Below are 20617 nucleotides of genomic sequence, written 5' to 3' on the forward strand. Positions count from 1 at the left end.
TTTCACTCTAAATTTGTACTATTTTTCTTAAAGACAGCTTTCAAAATTCTGTCAACCTCAGGCCTTTCAAAATCTGCATTCACCCTGAGCACTGATCATAGTCTATGGTCCTGACAATCTTGCATGCCAGACTGTAAGCTTCTTGAGCATCTGACCAAACCCTGTGACACAGCAGCACTCAGCACATGACCAGACACAGAAGCGTCAGTACTGTTTGTTAACCTAGTCTAGCCCAAAGTTTGCATCCTTTGCTATGAGAGGGGATCACCTATAGCACGTTTCTAAAAACAATTTTATTGAGATATTATTTATATAATGTAAACTTCACCCATTTAAAAAGTACAATTAAATGGTTTTTAGTATATTTTCAGAGTTGTGCAACTATATTTATTTGCTAGGGCTGCCATAAGAAAATACTCCAGACTGGTGGTTTTAACAACAAAACTTAATTTTCTCAAAGTTCTAGAAGCTAGAGGTTCAAGATCAAGGTGTTGCTAGGTTTGGTTTCTTATGAGGCCATTTTCCTTGGCTTGCAGATGTGTGTTCACATGGTCATCTCTCTGTGCATGCATCTGGTGTCTCTCTCCGAAATCGCCTCTTTTCTTTTTTTTTTTGGCCTCACCACACTTCTTGCCGGATCTTAGTTCCCCGACCAGGGATCAAAACCCCCTGTGTCCCCTACAGTGGAAGCTTGCAATCCTAACTGCTGGGCCATAATCTTCTCTTCTTCTAAGGTCATCAATCATATTGGACTAGGGTTCACTGTATGGCCTCATTTTACCTTAATCATTTCTTTAAAGACTCTGCCTCCAGATACAGTCACATTCTCCGAGGTAGGGCTTGAATATATGAATGGGAGGGGGAGGGCGGGGAGGACAGGACTTACGCCCTAACAGCAGCTGTCACCGCACCTAATTTCAAAACATTTTCATTTCCACTAAAAGAAACCCTATACTCCTTAGGAATCAGGCCCCATTTTCCCCTTCCCTTATTCCTGCTGCTGCTGCTGCTGAGTCGCTTCAGTCATGTCCGACTCTGTGTGACCCCATAGACGGCAGCCCACCAGGCTCCCCCGTCCCTGGGATTCTCCAGGCAAAAACACTGGAGTGGGTTGCCATTTCCTTCTCCAACGCATGAAAGTGAAAAGTGAAAGTGAAGTCGCTCAGTCCTGTCCGACTCCCAGCGACCCCATGGACTGCAGCCCACCAGGCTCCTCCGTCCATGGGATTTTCCAGGCGAGAGTACTGGAGTGGGGTGCCATCGCCTTCTCTGTCCCCTACTCCTAGGCAACAATTAATCTATTTTCTGTCTCTATAGATTGGCTTATTCTGTACATTTCAGATAAATGATACCATAAAATATATGGTTTTTTTTGACTAGTTGGGAGTGATGTCACTTTTCATTCCTGATTTCAGTAATTTGAATCTTCTCTTTTTTTACTTAGTCAATCTAGCTGAAACTTTGTCAATTTTGTTGATCTTTCTTAAAAACAGTACTTTTGGTTTTACTGATTTTCTCTATTGTTTTCCTACTTTCCGTTACATTTATTTCCTCTCCAATTTTATTATTTCCTTCCTTCCTTCTGCTTGCTTTGGGATTACTCTATTCTTTTTCTAGTTTCTGAAGGTGGCAGATCAGGCTATTCATTTAAGATTTTTCTTTTTTAATAGGGACGTTTATATCTATAAGATTCCATTTAAGCACTGCTTTAGCTGTACCTCATAAATTTTGGTGTGCTGTGCCTTAGTTTTCAAGTTATTTCAAGATGTCTTGTTTTCCCTTGTGATTTTCCTTTTACTCATTTGTTATTATTATTATTTTTTAAATTATGAATGGGTAATGAAATTTTTTTTTGCATCAGTTCTACTGAACTGAATAGGGACGTTTATAAGATTCCATTTAAGCATTGCTTTAGCTGCACCTCATAAATTTCGGTGTGCTGTGCCTTAGTTTTCAAGCTATTTCAAGATGTCTTGTTTTCCCTTGTGATTTTTTTTCTTTTACTCATTTGTTATTTAGAAGTGTGTTAAAATGCACATATTTGTGAATTCCACAAATGTCTTTCTGTTATTGAATTCTAATTTCACCCCACTGTGGTTGAAGAACAATCTTTGTATGGTTTTAATCCTTTTAAACTTATTGAGGGCTGCTTTAGGAGATAACATATCCTGGAACATGTTCCACTTGCACTTCAGAAAAATGTGTATTCTGCTGTTGTTGGGTGGAGTGTTCTGGATACATTATTAAATGCAGATTTGTAGGCATTGCTATCTGAGGTTGCTGTCCAAGGGCCTGAAATCTGCATCCTTAATAAGTTCCCCACATCTTCTCTGTGCAGTACCCTGTGTCCCGAATTCATGGACATAGGCGTCCACCACTCCTGGCTTCCTTAGATTTAATTATAGGTTAAGCATCTAGTCCCATCACTTCATGGGAAATAGGTGGGGAAACAGTGGAAACAGTGTCAGACTTTATTTTTTTGGGCTCCAAAATCACTGCAGATGGTGACTGCAGCCATGAATTTAAAAGACGGTTACTCCTTGGAAGAAAAGTTATGACCAACCTAGATAGCATATTCAAAAGCAGAGATATTACTTTGCCGACTAAGGTCCGTCTAGTCAAGGCTATGGTTTTTCCAGTAGTCATGTATGGATGTGAGAGTTGGACTGTGAAGAAGGCTGAGTGCCGAAGAATTGATGCTTTTGAACTGTGGTGTTGGAGAAGACTCTTGAGAGTCCCTTGGACTGCAAGGAGATCCAACCTGTCCATTCTGAAGGAGATCAACCCTGGGATTTCTTTGGAAAGAATGATGCTAAAGCTGAAACTCCAGTACTTTGGCCACCTCATGCGAAGAGTTGACTCATTGGAAAAGACTCTGATGCTGGGAGGGATTGGGGGCAGGAGGAGAAGGGGACGACAGGGGATGAGATGGCTGGATGGCATCACTGGCTCGATGGACCTGAGTCTGAGTGAACTCCGGGAGTTGGTGATGGACAGGGAGGCCTGGCGTGCTGTGATTCATGGGGTCGCAAAGAGTTGGATACGACTGAGCGACTGAACTGAACAGAACTGAACAGTGTTGGTGTCATCGATTCCTCGACAGACTTTTCTATTACTCTTGTCTTGTTACCAGGTCAGCGGAAAGGCGAATCTGCATTCTTAGGCTCGGCTTTCGACTCCTTCTGTCTGGGCGATACTGCGCAGGGATTGGCCCGCCTGGGCGTCATGTGGTCCGCAGCCGGATGATGGCGGGCGCTGCTGAAGATGTGCGAGCGCTCTTCGGGGCTGCAGTCCGAGCGGCGCTGGAGGCCTGGCCCGCCTTGCAGGTGAGCGGAGCCGCGGTTGGGATAAAGGTTAGCGACCGTTAGAGAACAGGAGTTGGTTTAGCGAGCCGCCTGAAGCTTGGTTGGGCGGCATAAACAGCGGAATTCTGCGCCACTGCAGGCGGGCTCCCCGATTGACGTGATGGGCTTGGGTCTGTATTCGCAGATCGCTGTGGACAACGGCTTCGGAGGTGTGCACAGCCAAGAGAAGGCTGAGTGGCTGGGGGGTGCAGTGGAGGAGTATTTCTTCCGCAATGGTGAGTGAATGTAAGGCTCTGGGACTTCTCTGTGGGGGCTTGAGGAGGAGGAGGCCGCCGATCCTAGTGAATACGCACTTCTTTTTTTTAATTTTTTAAAAATTTTTCTTTATTTTTTGAATCGCATTTCTTGAGCAATTGTCGGTTGGTACCTGAGGGCGAGGTGGAATGAACGCAGGCTTTGAAGTTAGAATCCTGAGTTCGAATGCCTCGTGGCCGTTGCCATTGACTCCGGGTATCATGCTGGACAAGTATTATCGCCCCGCCTCAATACTCAGTTTACTAATTTGTAAAATGGATGTAAAAGTATCCACCAGCGTGATCCTACAGAAACATGTTAGTCGCATTATGTAATTTAAAAATTTTCAGCCGCCACGTTAATAAAGTAAAAACAAGCAGATGAAATGAACTGCTCACCTCAATAGATCCAAAATGTTTCAACATGTAGTCAGTATAAAACGCTGTTAATGAGATGTTTTACAACCTTTTTTAGTATTAAATTTTCAAAATCTGGTGGGTATTTTGCAGTTTTAGCACGTCTCATTGTTTTTTTGCCTAGCCACATTTTAAGTGCTCAGTACGTTTGACTATTTGGACAGCAGAGATCTACATTTTTGATGCGTCTTGAGAGTCGTATAAGAACAAAGGGTCCTACAGGGAGTCTTTTACGAAATAAGGTTTTTACAGAATTCTTCATTTAGTTTTTTAGTCTTGGAGGTGACATTAGGCGGAGTCCTTTCTCTCAAGGAAATTTACCATCTAGTGAGAGATCCAGATAAGTAAATAGGCATTTGCAGACAGGGTGATAGGTGTTCTAATAATGAGGAGCTCAGGATGCTTGGGTAATGTGAGCTTCGGGAGAAGGCGTCTTTCCGAGATCTTTAGGGAGTGGTGGTGATTGGGCTGAATCTTAAGGGATGAGAAAGGAGTTAATAAGGAGGGGAGGCAGAGAGAGCAACATTCAGAAATAAGTCCTGTGGTATGAGGAGATTATGTGTTATATTTGGAAAGTGGCAGAGAGTTCAGTGTTAGAGTAGGGATGTGTGTGTGTGCTTGTGGGTATGTGGAAGGGAGGAGTGGTGGAGAATGAAGATGGGAGATGGGGAAGCCACTGGAAAATGAATGAGACATGGAAGGACTTATGTGCCTTTGATTTTTGTCCTTTAGGCCAGCGTTTGCCAGAATGCATGCTTTGGAAGACTAGTTCTATTAGATGTTCAGTGAAGAAAAAGCTTCTCCAGTCAAATTATATAAGGAAAGCTCTTTTCTTCAGCTCTTAAGAGTCACAGTAATTATTAACATATTAAAGGCTTGGATAAGGACAAGAACCACTGAAAAGAAACCTGTTTACCTTTGTTTCCCTTTAGTTTTCTTTGAATAACTTCCCTTAAAATCCAGGAGGCCAGTTATTTTTCAAAAGCAGAATATGAAACACTACAGTTAGGTGATTAAAAATTCATGAGCAGGATCTAATAGGATGGGGTTTTCTGGCTAGAAAGTTCAGAAAGTAGTCAGTGTGGAGCATGGACTTTAGAGGGAAAGACTAAGGAGAGGGCTGTGTCTGTCTAGAAAATGATGAGGCCTGAATTAGGGCATTAGTCATGGGAAAGAAGGGATGGCTCAAAGGAAATTGTTTGACTGTAGAGAGGGAGGAAAAATGGGGCAGGTTTCTAGTTTGAGTCACTGGGTGGCTTAGGTACCTTTAATGGACTAGAAGAACACTGGAGAATGAAAATTAGGTTTGGAGGGTAAGATGATGAATCTGGCTTTGGATGTGGAGGGTCTGAAGCACCTGTGGAACAGGTGGAGCATAGCCTGGGTTGGAGACTGATTTGGGGGGTATTAGAATGGTAGGGGGAGAAGGCAGTGGCACCCCACTCTAGTACTCTTGCCTGGAAAATCCCATGGACGGAGGAGCCTGGGAGGCTGCAGTCTATGGGGTCGCTAGGAGTTGGACACGACTGAGTGGCTTCACTTTCACTTTTCACTTTCATGCATTGGAGAAGGAAATGGCAACCCACTCCAGTGTTCTTGCCTGGAGAATCCCGGGGACGGGGCAGCCTGGTGAGCTGCTGTCTATGGGGTTGCACAGAGTCGCATACGACTGAAGTGACTTAGCAGCAGCAGCAGCGGCAGCAGCAGCAGAATGGTAGGGAAAGTGAAGAGGGTGAATGAGCTCTCCCAGAGGGAATAGAGAGCAAGGAGCTTTGTGGAAGACTTTCTTGAGTTTTTTCTAATTCAGAAAAAGTAGAGCATGGGCCCATAAGGTAACTGAAGCTGAGAGAGGAAGTCTCAGCTAAAGTCATACAATAGGACATTGAGGTCAAGGCTGTGGCAAGTACTGAGGTCATCATGGCAAGTACTGAGGTCATCATGGCAAGTACTGAACATCTGTTTCTTTTTACCTATCCCATTGGTCTGTGGCCTCCTGTGTCAGTGGAACCACAGTTGTGAAGTCTTTACATTTCAATAACTTCAGCCCTTGAGTAATGGAAATGAACATGGATTTCCATTGTTCCAAACAAACAATGCCTGTGCTAGGCATTGTTTGGGTGACTTCTCATAACAGACCTTCAAGAAGGTTACCATTAACCTCACTTTGCAGAAGAGAAAACAGTCTTGGAGATGAGTAACTCACATGTTCAAAGTCACGTGGAGAGGAGGCTGGTTAAAATAGGCCAGCTAAAAAGAGGGTGAGTGTGGATGGAATGCTGTAGGAATAGAGGACCTGGTAGAATGCAGAAGGTTGGAAATTAGGTATTTAATGTTTGTTTTTTTTTTAATCATGTTAAAACCTGGAATGTAGAACACTTTAGCAAATAAAAGTCTCATTAAATCTTTACCCACCAATCAGATGTGGATCCACCAAGTAGGTACTTAAGAGTAGTGGGCAAGGGTGATGAAGTTGGCTGGTCTTTGACCAGAGGACTTTATCCTTTCATACTCAGCTGACTTGGAGCTAGATGAGGTGGAGGACTTCCTCGGGGAGCTAATGATGAACGAGTTTGATACGGTTGTGGAGGATGGGAGTCTGCCCCAGGTGAGCATGTCATGGATACAACTACCATCTTCCTGCCTGTAGCCTTTCTTCTCGCTAGCTGTCTGTTTTAGATTAACACTTTTGGCTGTAACCATTTTCTTGAGTCCTGTGCAAGAACTTGCTATGACCCCCTGTTGCCTAAAGGAAAGTCTAGTCTTCCCAGGCCTTTCAAATCCTGCCTGTATTGTTTCTCTCCATGTATCATTCTCAGTCAGGTTTGTTTGTCACCTCCATCTCAGGGGCACACCAGGCAGGTACATTTCTAAATGTTCTGGTTTAACATCACTACTCCTCCTAGGATTGCCTTTCCTTTTTACGTCTTCTGTCTTTCAAACCCAGTTCTAGTGCCTTCTGTGCTAGGAGGGCCTCCTTCAACACTTCAGGCCCTTAATGAGCCCTTCAGATGTGGTTGCTTCATTAGTGAACTCCTTGGGGGAGGAAAGATCCCCATTCTCTTCTGGAAAACTCTAGACCCCTCCCCATTCTTGTTGCAAACACAAGCTGGTTGTATTGTAGGTTCTCTAGAAAATCGAAGCTGGTTGAATGTTTTCTTGGTAGGTGAGCCAGCAGCTGCAGACCATGTTCCACCACTTCCAGAGGGGTGATAGGGCTGCTCTGAAGGAGATGGCCTCTCTCATCACCCAAAGAAAGTGCAAGGTCAGAGCCACTGCACTGCCGACAGCCGGAGAGACCGATGAGGACGATGATGCAAACAGCGTGGAGGAGATGGAGGTGAAAGGGGTGCAACTCTTGGGTGTGGAGATGTAGATATTTTCAGTTTTATGGGAGATCAGCTAATTTCACAGGGAAGTGATGGGGGTGGTGGTTGTTGTATTATCCATAAAGGGCAGGAAATTTTCCCAAGGTCACATGGCCAGTCCTAGCAAAGTTAGGAGAGCCTGGGTCTCCATTGGCCATAGCTGGGGGTTTATTTAGCTCTCTCTTGTATTTCTCCTCTAGGTTGCAGCTACGAATGATGGGGCAGCTACAGATGGGGTCTGCCCCCAGCCTGAACCTTCTGGTCCAGACTCCCAGACTATTAAGGAGGAGGATATAGTGGAGGATGGCTGGACCATTGTCCGGAGAAAGAAGTGAATGGGGCTGAAAATGGTCTGGGTCCTTGTATGCTAGTTGTTTGGGATTTGTTTGTAGAGTTTTTGTTGGAGGGTTGCAGACCTGTGGACTGGTTATCCCATATCCACCTTCTCCCCATTCCCTTGTCCAGCTTCTTCCAGGGGAAGAAGAGCCCAAGGGTCCTTGCACTTGGGGTGGCCTGAGTGATGAGGCCTGATTTCCCAGCAAAGTGCCTCTTGGGTGCAACCAGTGTGAAGAGGGAGGGATGAGTGGGTGTGGGAATGACTGCAGGAGAAGCTAAATGCTGGTTGATAGTAGGCAGGTGAATGTGTGAAGGGAGAGAGCCAGCAGGAGAAGCAATATTCCTGCTGGGTAAGGAGTGGTGAGATGAGCTTGCAAATAGAAGAGAGATTAGTTAAAGATATGAAAGTAGCTGTGGTACCTGCCCCTCCCCCACCCCCACACAGAGCAGCTCTGTGCTCCTGACCCTCCCAGGGATGTTTCCTTCCTGCAGCCCAGGGTCCGGCCCTAGGTTCCTTCAGGTTGTCTGAGACCTTGTCTACGCAGTGAGCTCAGGGGACCTGGGCTTTGTTTTCTGTCTCCTCCAACCTCTTTCCAAACACCTCATCCCATCGAAGTCACCTCAATAAATAATACCTTATTGTTTAATTTGTGGCTTGACCTGTGAGTAGTCTTGGAAGCATCCTTCTGGGAGCTGAGCTTCAGAGCTCAACAAGGGAGCAGTTTCTGGGCCTACCCCAACAACCTGCTACTTTGGACAAACAAACAGATGGACAAATGGAGCACAGCCACACTCTGAAAGTTTCCGTAAGCTTGAAATAAACTGTATTTTTCTTTAAAAAACAAAACAGAGTTTTCTTTGTCCTCCCCCGTGTTCCCCTGTCCTGCCCAGTGGCCCTGCCATGGGTCTAGACGATAAAATACTGGGTAGCCCTGGGGGCCAGGTAGAAGCTGTAAGCCATGGGAGAGGCAGGAGGGGTCTGGTCACCACCCCACATAGCATCATACATATGAAGACACTAGTTGAAGGGGCAGGGGTGGGCCAGGGCCATGGGGTCTGTGGCAGAGCTGGCACTTGAATCCAGATCTCCTGCCTCTGGTGCTTTGGAGGGATTTGGGTGGAGGCAGGATCTGTAGGGTATTGAGGGGTTGGGGGAAAATGGCCTAATTCAGGCAGGTCTAGCAATAGCCCCCACCCTCCCTGGGGGGACAGGGTTTAAAAAAAATTAACCACACTGTACGAATATTTTTTTAAAAGCCCAGGTTTTGTGAAAAGATGAATTAAAAAAACCCGAGACCCAGCATTCAGGATTGAAAGTGCCCATGATGGGAGTTCAAGTATTGACTGAGCTGGGAGGGTGGGGGCTGGGGCCCTTAATTGGACATGGGCAGCTAGAGTGTGGGGCAGGGCGTCCCAGTTACCCACAAACCCTCTAGGTCTTATCTCGGGTCTGGGGGGCTTCGGAGGGTTCAGCAGTGGCTCCTAAAGCTGCCACTGGCACCTCTTCCATCTCCCTGTCCTCAGACAGTGTGGGCCCTGGGCAGAACGTGTCCCCACGGCCTGCCCGGCCAAGCACAGCCATCCAGCGCCGCTGTAGCTCCTCTGTCTCAGGACTGAAGTACCAGCTCAGATGGCTCTGGGTGATCTTGAAGACATGCCGTCTGTCAGGCCGCTCCCCAGCCTCAGGAGGCCCCACCTCAAAGCCAATGAGGGGCAGGCTGCGCTGCGCTTTCACATCCTGGGGAACGGACAGAGCTAGGGTCACCTTGGGGTTGGGCTTCTCACTGGTTTTGCATCTTCTAAACCCCTCTTTTTCTTTCCCTGCTCAAGAACCTTACATGGTTTAACTGAGCAACAGGAAAATGTCTGAACTGGGGCTAGAACTGCAGGCTGATTCAAATACCTCTTTCCTTCCACACCCCAAGCCAGCTAGGCTAGTTTAGAGCATATAATGTTTTCAGGCCTTTGGGCTGTTGCCCTCTTCTCCATCTTGCCCACTCCAAATTGGATTAAGCAGTATCTCATCTCCACTTCAGCTTCCTCCCCCCATAACTCACCCCACTTATCCTTACATGTGTTGATCCATAATCATTCCTTGTCTCGAGCCTGTCTTTGTCTCATAAGGGTGGGGGCTTCTGATTTCCCCCTAGGTTCACACTATCCTCCAAGGCCAAGGAGAGGTGAAGGACTGAGAGGAAAGGAGAGTAGCCTGGCTTTGCTAGCCTCCTTTGATCAGGAGTAGGATGCATACCTGAGGGGCTCCGTAGATGTACAGCACCAAGGGTTCATTCTCAGGGACCACAAACCATGCCTTGTGCCAGCCTTTTCCACCCTTCTCCATGTAGTGTAGGAAGCTGCAGATGACACTGTTCTCCGCAGCCACTGAGGCCTGTTTCTGTGACCAGAGACATGAAGGGCATCAATATTGATAGGAGGCCTACCTTGGCTCCCACACCCCCTCAGCATAGGGATTGCTATTCACATGTCCCAGGAGAATATTGAAGCTCAGGTGGCAGGAGTTATTTGCCCACTGTCAACCCAGTGAGGGAGAAGGCAATGGCACCCCACTCCAGTACTTGCCTGGAAAATCCCATGGACGGAGGAGCCTGGTAGGCTGTGGTCCATGGGGTCGCTAAGGGTCAGACATGACTGAGCGACTTCACTTTCACTTTTCCTTTCATGCACTGGAGAAGGAAATGGCAACCCACTCTAGTGTTCTTGCCTGGAGAATCCCTGGGACGGGGGAGCCTGGTGGGCTGCAGTCTATGGGGTCACACAGAGTTGGACATGACTGCAGTGACTTAGCAGCAGCAGCAGCAGCAGCAGCAACAGCAACCCAGTAAGAGTTGAAATTCAAAGCCAGGCTTATCTGCTGGATTCAGGCCATGGCTACTGCCTCTAAGGCTTGGTGGGAGGGGTGTGTAACTCTTAGTGGGGGGCCCCTAAATGTCAGTCAGGCATTCTTCCATCAGTTCATTTATCCCTCAAGTCATTTATACTTCATCTTTTTTTTAGTCTTCCATCACATGCATTCCCTACACTCAGCGAGAAGCAACTTAGCATTTTGGTTAAGGGGTTGGGTGGGTGGGTGGGTGGGTAAGTAGTCAGGCTCAGACTCCCAGCCCTAGATGAAAATCCTGACTTGGAAGGAGAGCATATAGGGCTGTTCTGAGGATTAAATTAGTTACTATATGTAAAGTGCTTAGAAGAGTGCCTGGCATGGAGTTAGCTTTCTTTAAGTGTTAAATAAATACCTCAATTTAGTTACAAAGCATAAGTTTATATATGTGCATATATCTAGAAAGATAGGAAGTATAAGCATTAATGGTGGTAATCGCTGGGTTGAAGGAATTTGTAGTAGTTGTTTAGTCACTAAGTGATGTCTGACTCTTGCGACCCCATGGACTGTAGCCCACCATGCTTCTCTGTCCATGGGATTTCCCAGGTGAAAATATTGGAGTGGTTTGCCGTTTCCTTCTCCAGGGGATCTTCCCAACTCAGGGATTGAACCCGTGTCTCCTGCACTGGCAGGTGGATTCTTTACCACTGAGTTACCAGGGAAGCCCCGGGTTAAAGGAATGTGGTATTTTTATTATGTTTGGTTATGATGTCTAACTTTCTTCAATGCACGTATCCATTGTAATAAGAAAAGGTATTTTGTTAGTTAAAAGAAAATCCCAGCTCTGCCACTCACTGTGTAACTTGGGCAAATATACCTCCCTGGGCCTCAGTTTCCTCCTTTGTAAAACAAGAATAGGAAAAGCATTGATAGATAAGTTACTGTGAAGATAAACGTCTAAAGCACTTAAATAAAAATTACTCTTTGATTCACTTTTGTACTTATTTTACTCACTCGAAGCCTGGGTCACTTGTTCAGCACATGCACATGGTATTACAATTTCAGAGATGCCCAGGCCTTAGTCACCACTGTGTGAGTGGCTGGGGCCCCTGTGGTCAGTTGAGGGTTAGTTGAGGGGCCTGGCTCTTACCTCCAGGATGGACCTCCGGCGCTGGGGTGTATGCTGGCTGCAGGCTGGGCTGCTCCCGGGTACCCCATGCAAGGCCACATAGCAGTCAGTGCACACACGGTTGGAACGGTTGTTGTCATAGACAAGGCGAGCCCGGAACTCGGAGCACTTCCCACAAACCACCTGGGGTGGCAAGTGGGTAAGAACAACCTGATTCCAGTGGGTCTTCCCCTTCAGTGTACTAACTCCCACAGTGGACTTCACAGCCTCCCCCCACTTAGAGGGTGCCCTCTTAGAAGTGGGCCTTTGGGTTGCCAGCCTGTCTGCTCCATAGCTCTGCCCCTGCCTCTCAGCACTTACATGTCCACAGGCCTTGCAGTGGTGCCTGCGTTTCGTGATGGAATTGAAGGGCTCCTGGCAGCGCATGCACATGGTGACTTCCTTTTCTCGGATGGGCGTAGGTGCCCGCTTTCCAAGATCCACATTCTGGAGAGAGGGCCAGGTCTCCAGTCAGAGAGTCAAACTCAGACTCCCCAGCCCAGTCCGTCCAGCCCTTGCCCAGGCTTGGATCATCATTGGTAGGCAGCAGACAGATTCAGAAGACCTGCCTTTGAGTCCTGGCTCTGCTCTACTTCACTGTGCTATTGAAGACCTGTCACTTGTACCAATACTTTCTGTGTATTGGTTTCCCCAATAATTTCTCTATGACCCTACCAACAGAAGCCTGTGCTTCTGTAGTCATCTACTGCCTCTCTGGGAAGAGGAGAGGAGTATCTCAAGGTAAGGTGGGCACCTGGAGACCTGGAGGGGATCCTGGTGCAGAAGGAGGGGATGTGGACTCTTACCGGAGAGTTGGGGGGTGTGTCTTCATCTTCCCTGTTTGTGGAGTTTAACAGCTTGAAGGTCTCCAGCGTCTGTTCATGCTTCAGGAGGGTAGAGTTGATGGCCTGGGAGAGGTGTAAGAAATAAGAGGTCAAAAACCAACTATCTGTTTCCACCCTTACCTCACTTTCCTATAAACTAGCTTGGAGTCAGAAAAGTTAGATTCTAGACTCAGCTCTATACCTTGCTAGATGTATGATCTTGGGTAAGTCCCTTCCCAAAATCTAGGTCTCAGTTCTTATATTTGTGAAATGGGGGGAGGGGATCAGTGGCTGAAAAACCACAGAAGGCCTTCCTGACAAATGTCTGGGATTAAATGTTTTACAGGGCTTAACTCACTGAGGTTACACCTTCAGAGGAGCCAGCTTTCTAAAGAACTGGGTAGTTTCTGCTTAACCTCTGGACCTCAGTTTGCTTATTTGTAAAATGGGGATGGTAAAATTTATTGGAAGGCAGATGTCCAGGCCAATTATGGTCAGATGTGAATATTAGGGTTGAGCCCCCCACCCCGAGAAGACCTGTTAATACTCTTCCAGCCCCCTACCACAAAGCCTTCTTAGATGTTACCTGGACCCAGTCTTTCTTCTCTTCCTCAGTCCTTGGGTAGGGAAGGTGGTGGGGGCAGGGGGAAAGAAAGATGTTGGGTTAGGCAGGCCAACCAAAAGCAATTGGAGTGGTAAAGAGCAGATGTTTTGGAGTTGGAAAGATCTGAGTTTGACCTTCTTGCTCCTTCACTTACCACTTATGTGACCTTAGGCAAGTCATATAACCTGAGTTTACTTATTGAACAGTTATTAATACTTTCCAGACCCTGTGCTAGGAGCCTGGGCCTCAGAGCAGACCCTACCATCAAGGAAGGAGCTCATGGGGGCAGACATGGACAATACAGGGGAATCAGTGCTATGACAGAGGGAAAATGGGGCTGAGGAGCCCAGGAAACCTGTCCCATCCTGGAGTTTGGGTGGGGGCTGCTAAAGATGGTTTCCTCAAGGAGGTGCTGGCCCTCAAGTAGAGGGGATTAGGTTGAAGTGTGTGAATTAGCATATAGAATGTACAGGAAACCATGAATAGTTACCTGTTTGTGCTGGAATGTCAAGTTTGAGAAAGGAGGGCAGTTTATTTTTCTTCACTTGTAAGAATGGATGATAATTATCGGCCTGGGTTGTTCTGAGCAGTAACTGGAAAGTGAAAGTTGCTCAGTTGTGTCCGACTCTTTGTGACCCCCATGGACTATACAGTCCATGGAATTCTCCAGGCCAGAATACTGGAGAATTTCCCTTCTCTAGGGGATCTTCCTGACCCAGGAATCAAACTGGGGTCTCCTGCACTGCAGGCAGATTCTTTACCAACTGAGCTATCAAAGCAGTAACTGAGGTGATGTATAAAGTGCCCAGCACAATCCCTGATACACTAGGTGCTCAATCAGTGTGTTGCCCCTTCCCTTTGCCTTCCTTCCTCAACTCTCCTGTCTGCCCTGGTGCAGGCCCATCAACAGCTCACTAGGAGTAGGAGCCAGCCTCTTGGCTGACTCCTGCCTGGCCTCCTCTAATCTCCTTCCACAGTTACACTCCAGTGAAAGCCACTCAATCATGTCAGACTCTTTGTGACCTCATGGACTATACAGTCCATGGAATTCTCCAGGCCAGAATACTAGAATGGGTAGCTTTTCCCTTCTCCAGGGGATCTTCCCAAGCCAGGGATTGAACCCAGGTCTCCCGCATTGCAGGCGGATTCTTTACCTGCTGAGCCACAAAGGAAGACTTTGTTGATGACTCCAGACATCAAAAGTTATTTTTCTAATATGAAAATACGACTGTATCCTTAGGATCATTTCATGAAAAATCAAGGATGTGAGTCAATATTTAGCTACAAGAATATCCACTGCAATGCTGTTCTATTGTCATGAAAAATTAGAAGCAATCTATGTGTCCAACAACAGGGGCTTAGGTTTTAAAAAAAGAAATGATGGTATATATCACTACTTCTACACAACATAAGTGATAAAGCTGTTTATAATATGTTAACTCAAAACAACATATACAAAATAAACCTTTTTGTTTAAAAACACATGTGCCATGAGTGTTTACATTTGTCAGAACTCATCATGGTACACTTAAGACCTGTGCATTTCACTCTGAAAATTTGCCTCAAGAAAAAGGAGGAGATCTTAAACAAATATTGAATGCTAGTTAACGATATGAATGCCAAAGTCTTTAGGGGTGAGGTGTATGATATCTGCAACTTACTTGGTGAAATGCATGAAAAAAAATCAGATGGATTGGTAGGTGGATGAAATGATAGATTTATGATAAAGTAAATATAGCACAATATTAACACTTGAATCTACATGGTGAGCTTGGGTGTTCACTGTATTTAAGCTTTCCTGTATTTTGGAAAATACTCATAATAAAATATGGAAAGGAAACATTGTGTGTTTCTGTGTGTGTATACATATGCAAATAGAGGAGAAGTCAGAAAGAGTTTCTGCCAACACATCAGCACTGACTGTCTCTGGGTGGTACGGTTCTAAGGGATTTTACTTTATTCTGATTGTATTCTTTTTTACAAATTCTTTTTAATTTTCTATATTTTCTAACTTCTTTGCACTAAACAATATTGCTTTTGATGTTTAAGAGCCACAACAGTGTTTTTGGCAGTGCATACTTAAGTATATAGGGGTGAAGAGTCATGTCTATAATTTACTTTAAAATGGCTCAGCAAAATATTTATATGGCAAAAATATATACTGATTCCTAAGTCAGTGATTCTAAACCCTGGTGCCAGGTTGAATCATACGAGCAACATTACCTTCTTTGTTTCTGCTGGCAGAGCAAAGTGAAAGTGAAAGTCTCTCAGTGGTATCTAACTCTTTGCAACCCCATGGACTGTAGTCCATGAATTCTCCAGGCCCTGGTGCACATAACATTAAAATCACTTGGGGAGCTTTTGAAACTCCCCATCTTCAGGCTATACCCCAGACAAATTAAACCAAAGTTTACAGGGGTGGGTCCCAGACATCAGTATTTTTTAAAGCTCCTCAGTTGACTCCTATGTCACCAAAGTTGAAAATCAGCTAAGTGGTGGGTATATGAGTGTTTGCATTTCTACTTTTCTGGTTATTTGAAAATTTTCATTAAAAACAACTTTTTAAAGGGCAAAAAAGCAACTGCAAAGCAAACTTTCCATGCCTTCCCTCTGCTACTAGGAGAAAACCCTACACTGCTCGGTGCCCCCTTCTGGGCCCAGCATCCCTCTGCAGCCCCCTCCTTCCCATCCTAGCTGATGACCTGTCCCAGTCACTTAGGCTCTGCTGAACCCTGACTGGGCCCCACATCTGCCCTCCCAGGCTGTGCCTGTTGTCACTTTTGTTCTCACTTTCCTGGCTTCAGGCCTCTGAGATGCTTAGTCTCTCAGAGCATCAAACCCAACTCCCTTCTCTCATCTTCCAGGACACCCTCTAGCCCACATTCATCTCTCTATCCTGCCTCCATGCAGTCCCAGCAAAGAGAGTTCTGACTCTGATTTCTTAATTCTTTGCAGCCTCTCAGAAGTAGATCATCTACCCACATGCATTCACTCTCTGGCCCTGACCATGGCCTCGATACCCTATCACCAATTCCAGCTCTGCTTCTTTCTAGCTGTGGGATCTTGGGAAAGGTGTATAACTCTTCTGTGCCTCAGTTTCCTCATCTGTAAAATGGGGTTGATAGTAACAGAGGCTACTTCAAGGGTTTTGAGAGTTCAGCTATTAAATTTAAACTTAAGTTAAAATTAACTTAAAACTGTGCCTCTGGCACAAGAGCAAGTCTTCATTAAATGTGAACTATTATTATAATCATTCAAGTAGAGAATGGATATGAAGGCCCCTTTGTTAAATGGCTGGACATTATTTTAAAATTTGTTCTGTAAAGATTTTTTATTATGAAAAATTTCAAGCATACAGAAAAGTAGATAGGAAAACACAAGTACATTAAATATATATTCACTACATAGATGCAAATTTAAAAAATATTTTGCTATATCTTATACATATGTGTGTGTGTATATATATATATATATATATATATATATATATAGGCTGATATAAATCATTTAAAAATAAGTTACAGATATCATGATACTAAATCATCATCATGCATCACCAAAAAAAAAAGGCCATTCCCCTATATCCTCATATACCATTATCATACCTGAGAAAGTTAGCAATAATGCCCTGGTAGCTAATGCCCAGTTCATGTTTAGGATTTTCCCTACTGTCTTGAAAATGTCTCTTAGGGCTGTTTTTCTCAAATAAGACTCCTATCATGGACCAGGCACTGCATTTGGTTGTTATTTCTCTTAAGTCTCTGAATCCACAATAAACTATTTGTGCTACTGTTACTCATGTTTGGATTACTATCTCATTCTTCCCTCTCCTCTAACAAAACCCATCAGAAGAGCAAGCGTCTTTGGGGAAAGGGACCCATCCTTTCTCTGGAATACTCTCTCCTCTAGGGAGTAGCCAGTCCCCTGGCACAAGGTCTAGAATGCCTCAGCATATCTGAAGGCAACAGGAGGCTGGAAAGAAGATATAGGCAAGGGCAAGTACCTGGCCTGGAGCTCCAGGGAGCGCTGCTTTCCTGACACCAGGAAGGTCCGAGGCAGATTGAGGTTGGAACTTTCCTTCAGCTGAATGGAGAGAGAAAAGGGCTTGGTGAACTACTGAGCTCACCTACTGAGCTCCACAGGGCCCTCGCCCTCTGCACACATGCACACACTTGGGGGTCAGAGTCAGAACATCTTTGTTCCTCCCAGCACCAAGGTCCCACTCCAGGTCCCCCTTCCCACCTCCTGGTGCTCACCTCCATGCCATCTACATCAATGCGTGCCCGCACGCTAAACTTCTGGCCAAGGAGCCGCAGCCTGGGCACACAGTAAAGGAGGCGGTCGTTGAACTAGGAAGGAAAAGGTTTTGGATGTATGTGTGGAGGCCCCACAAGGGCTATGGCTCAGCTCCCTTCCCTTATAGGACTCCTGAAGCTTTACTGCTGGGGACTCAAAGCAATAGATAGAAAAAACAGACCAGATTGGGCACAAAGGTTGCAAGGAAAGAGCCTAGGCATGGGAGTCACTTCCTAGTTGGGTGGCCTTGGGCAAGTCAGTTCTCTCTAAGTCTTAGTTACATAATCTGTAAAGTTGAGAAAAAAATGCCCAGTATAGGTAGTACAAATGCAATGCATTAGTAGAGGAAGGAATGGAGAGCAGGAAGTACAGCCTTGAGTGAGTACCGGGTCAATGTGGCATGGCGGGGTGGGGGTGGTGTGGCCCACTTGCACCCCTACCCCTGGCACTTACTAGTATGAGGTATCGGTCTTGAGTGGTCCCATTCTTTGCTGACAGCTTAAGGATGTGGCCTTCTTTTATGAGCTCTTTGGTGGGGCTGACAATGTCTTCCTCACCTCCTAGCAACTCGTACACCTTCAGCAGCTTGTGCATTCGCTCCTGGTAGTGAGTAAAAGGCAAGGTTTGAGGTTCCGGCCTCCCCTCAGATGTCCACAGGTTGCAAGCCTCCCACTCCCCAGGATGGAGATAGGTGGCTGGCCAAGGAAAGGCAGGGGCTAGAGGGGCCACTCACCATTTTGCGGATGGCAGCATTAGAGTGCTCTGCTGCTGTGGCTATCAGCTCCAGAGACTCTGTAGACAGAGTGGGAGGTCAGATAGGGGCTAGCAGAAAAAAGGCTTTGGGAGCTTCTCTGCTCCCTGAATACCTCCTCCTGGTCTGGCCACACCCTCCCCATTCCAGAAAGTGCCAGCCTCAAAGATGTCCATAGCAACATCACTTAAAATCAGAAAATGACTCGATTAATGCCACAGTAGTAGCAGAACCACAGGACATGAAATAGCTGGCAGCCAATAAAATGCAAGCTTAAGATTATTATTACCACTAACAAAATAACAGTAATAGTTACACCTGTAACTGGAAGGACATATACTCATGTTTAACAAATTGTCTCAGGAGCTTCTCTGATGGCTCAGTGGTAAAGAATCTGCCTGCCAATGCAGGGTTTTATGGGTTTGATCCCTGTTCTGAGAAGATCTCATGTCATAGGACAACTAAGTCCGTGTGCCATACTATGGAGCTTGTGCTCTAGAGCGGTTAGCTGCAACTACTAAAGCCCGCGCACCTAGAGCTCATGCTATGTATGCAACAAGAAAAGCCACTGTAACTAGAAGCCTGAGCACTGTAGCTAGAGAGTAGCTCCTGTTCACCACTAGAGAAAGCCCTCCTGCAGCAAGGAAGACGCACTGCAGCCAAAAATAAATAATTTTTTTAAAAAAGTTGTCTCTGCAGCAAAAGAGACACAGATGTATAGAACAGTCTTTCGGACTCTGTGGGAGAAGACGAGGGTGGGATGATTTGAGAGAATAACATTAAAACATGTATATTATCATATGTGAAACAGATCTCCAGTCCAGGTTCAATGCATGAGACGGGCTGCTCAGGGCTGGTGCACTGGGATGACCCGGAGGGATGGGATGGGGAGGGAGGTGGGAGGGGGGTTCAGGATAGGGAACACATGTACACCCATGGCTGATTCATGTCAATGTATGGCACAAACCACTACAATATTGTAAAGTAATTAGCCTCCAATTAAAATAAATTTGAAAAAAAGTTGTCTCTAGATGATGGGACTATGGGTGATTTCACTGTCTTCTTTTTCCAATTTTTTGACAAAGAATACGTATTACCTTTTATAATCAGAAAACAAGTCATATAAAGAAACAGAGACAGTTCTATTCTTTGCCTCAATAATTCTGATGATAGGAATCTATGCTAAGAAAATACGTGTTCTGTGTACAAATACACTTTTGTTGCAGTGGTGTTTACAATAATGTCAAACCAGAAATAATACAACTGTAGGGGTTCAGTTAAAGAGAGTAATGTGCATTCATATAACACAATACTAAACAACCTTTGCAAATGATGCTTTTGTAGGATTTTTCATGATCTGTGAAATTCTCAGGATATTTTAGGAAAAGGAAAGGATACAAACTTGTGTATATGACATGATTTCAATGCCACAAATATATGTGTATAAAAAATACCAGTAAGAAATTATGTCAAAGTGTTCCTCACTCTTATTCTCTGGAGTTTTGTATCATAGATGATTTTCTTCCTTGCCTCTTTCAGCTTTCCTGTATTTCCATACTTACTATTGTGACTAGGTATCAGAAAAAAATACGAAATAAATCCCTACGCATCTCCACACACTAATGAATCTTGTCCATGCTTGAGGCCCAGCTGCACTGTACCCCACTCTTGTTTGCATGGTGCTGGATTTTTGCCATTCAGAAAATATGCACAGGTGCTTCTGAAGAGAGTCCACATGGTTGGCCAAGCAAGTGTTATTTTCCCAGGAAGCTGTCTCTCAATGACCAAGTCTTGGTGCTCAAAATCTGTGATACCTAACCCAGTTCAGGCCTTTCAGGTGCCAGTCTCCAAGCTCCCAGCCCTTTTCTACCCTAGCTGTCAGAGGGCGCGTTTTTACACACAGCTTGCTGTCACTCCTCTGTTCAAATCTATCAGTTGTTCTCCTATGCCTGCAGGGTAAAGACCCAGTCCTTTAGCCTGGCATTTTAAGCCCTTGGTCAACAGGGTCGTCTGTTGACCTCTCCAGCCTTCTCCACTTGCACCTCGCTAAACATGTCCTGTCTTGCTTCATCTGGCCAACTCAGTCTTCTGGATTCAGCTCATCTCCTTCAAAAAGCCTTCCCTGAGTACCCAGGCTGGGTTAGGACACTGTCTGGGTTCTCACCTTCCCCTTTGCTCCCTTCTGTCCCGCTAGTCACACTATGTATTCATCATGTATTTACCTATCTGCATCCCTCAGCAGACTAGGAGCTCCCTAGGATGGGGAAAAGGTTCTACCACCTTTCCCTGGGCTCCTGAATAGATGCTTTGCCTAGCATTCTTCAACCCTCATAACAACCTTATGTGCCTTGTTTGTCCAATGAGGAAACTGAATCAGAGAGAAGAGGTGCAACCCTAGGCTGTGTGCCCCAGGAGGCAG

General features: G+C 45.5%; 2 protein-coding genes across 4 annotated transcripts in view; one reads left to right on the forward strand and one right to left on the reverse strand.

Moving 5' to 3' along the window:
* The first annotated feature begins 3227 nt into the window (after window positions 1-3227).
* Window positions 3228-8563, forward strand: TSR2 (TSR2 ribosome maturation factor). The gene is made up of 5 exons (XM_004022055.5): window positions 3228-3326; window positions 3490-3580; window positions 6529-6620; window positions 7179-7352; window positions 7581-8563. Exons 1-5 carry the CDS (start codon window positions 3243-3245, stop codon window positions 7713-7715), a joined length of 576 nt encoding a protein of 191 aa, XP_004022104.1. The 5' UTR covers window positions 3228-3242; the 3' UTR covers window positions 7716-8563.
* The window catches only part of FGD1 (FYVE, RhoGEF and PH domain containing 1), a 38659-nt gene continuing 26559 nt past the window's right edge, over window positions 8518-20617 (reverse strand). For all 3 annotated transcript variants that reach the window (XM_015104884.4, XM_015104883.4, XM_042242421.1), the window contains exons 9-18: window positions 18181-18239; window positions 17901-18047; window positions 17408-17500; window positions 17155-17234; window positions 13134-13164; window positions 12530-12631; window positions 12045-12170; window positions 11706-11867; window positions 9968-10111; window positions 8518-9454 (exon numbers count right to left, since the gene is read on the reverse strand). In XM_015104884.4, coding sequence (XP_014960370.2) covers window positions 9149-9454; window positions 9968-10111; window positions 11706-11867; window positions 12045-12170; window positions 12530-12631; window positions 13134-13164; window positions 17155-17234; window positions 17408-17500; window positions 17901-18047; window positions 18181-18239 — 1250 coding nt within the window. In that variant the 3' untranslated portion in view covers window positions 8518-9148. The remainder of the gene's footprint in view (window positions 9455-9967; window positions 10112-11705; window positions 11868-12044; window positions 12171-12529; window positions 12632-13133; window positions 13165-17154; window positions 17235-17407; window positions 17501-17900; window positions 18048-18180; window positions 18240-20617) is intronic.

The sequence above is a fragment of the Ovis aries genome, chromosome X (assembly GCF_016772045.2).
Source record: "Ovis aries strain OAR_USU_Benz2616 breed Rambouillet chromosome X, ARS-UI_Ramb_v3.0, whole genome shotgun sequence".
Classification (NCBI taxonomy): domain Eukaryota; kingdom Metazoa; phylum Chordata; class Mammalia; order Artiodactyla; family Bovidae; genus Ovis; species Ovis aries.

Excerpts from the sequence above, each read along its gene's own strand:
- TSR2 (XM_004022055.5), top strand. The coding sequence starts at position 3,243 with ATGATGGCGGGCGCTGCTGAAGATGTGCGAGCGCTCTTCGGGGCTGCA. Across the intron at positions 3,327-3,489 it reads AGGCCTGGCCCGCCTTGCAG|ATCGCTGTGGACAACGGCTT; the intron begins GTGAGCGGAGCC and ends CTGTATTCGCAG. Across the intron at positions 7,353-7,580 it reads ACAGCGTGGAGGAGATGGAG|GTTGCAGCTACGAATGATGG; the intron begins GTGAAAGGGGTG and ends TTTCTCCTCTAG.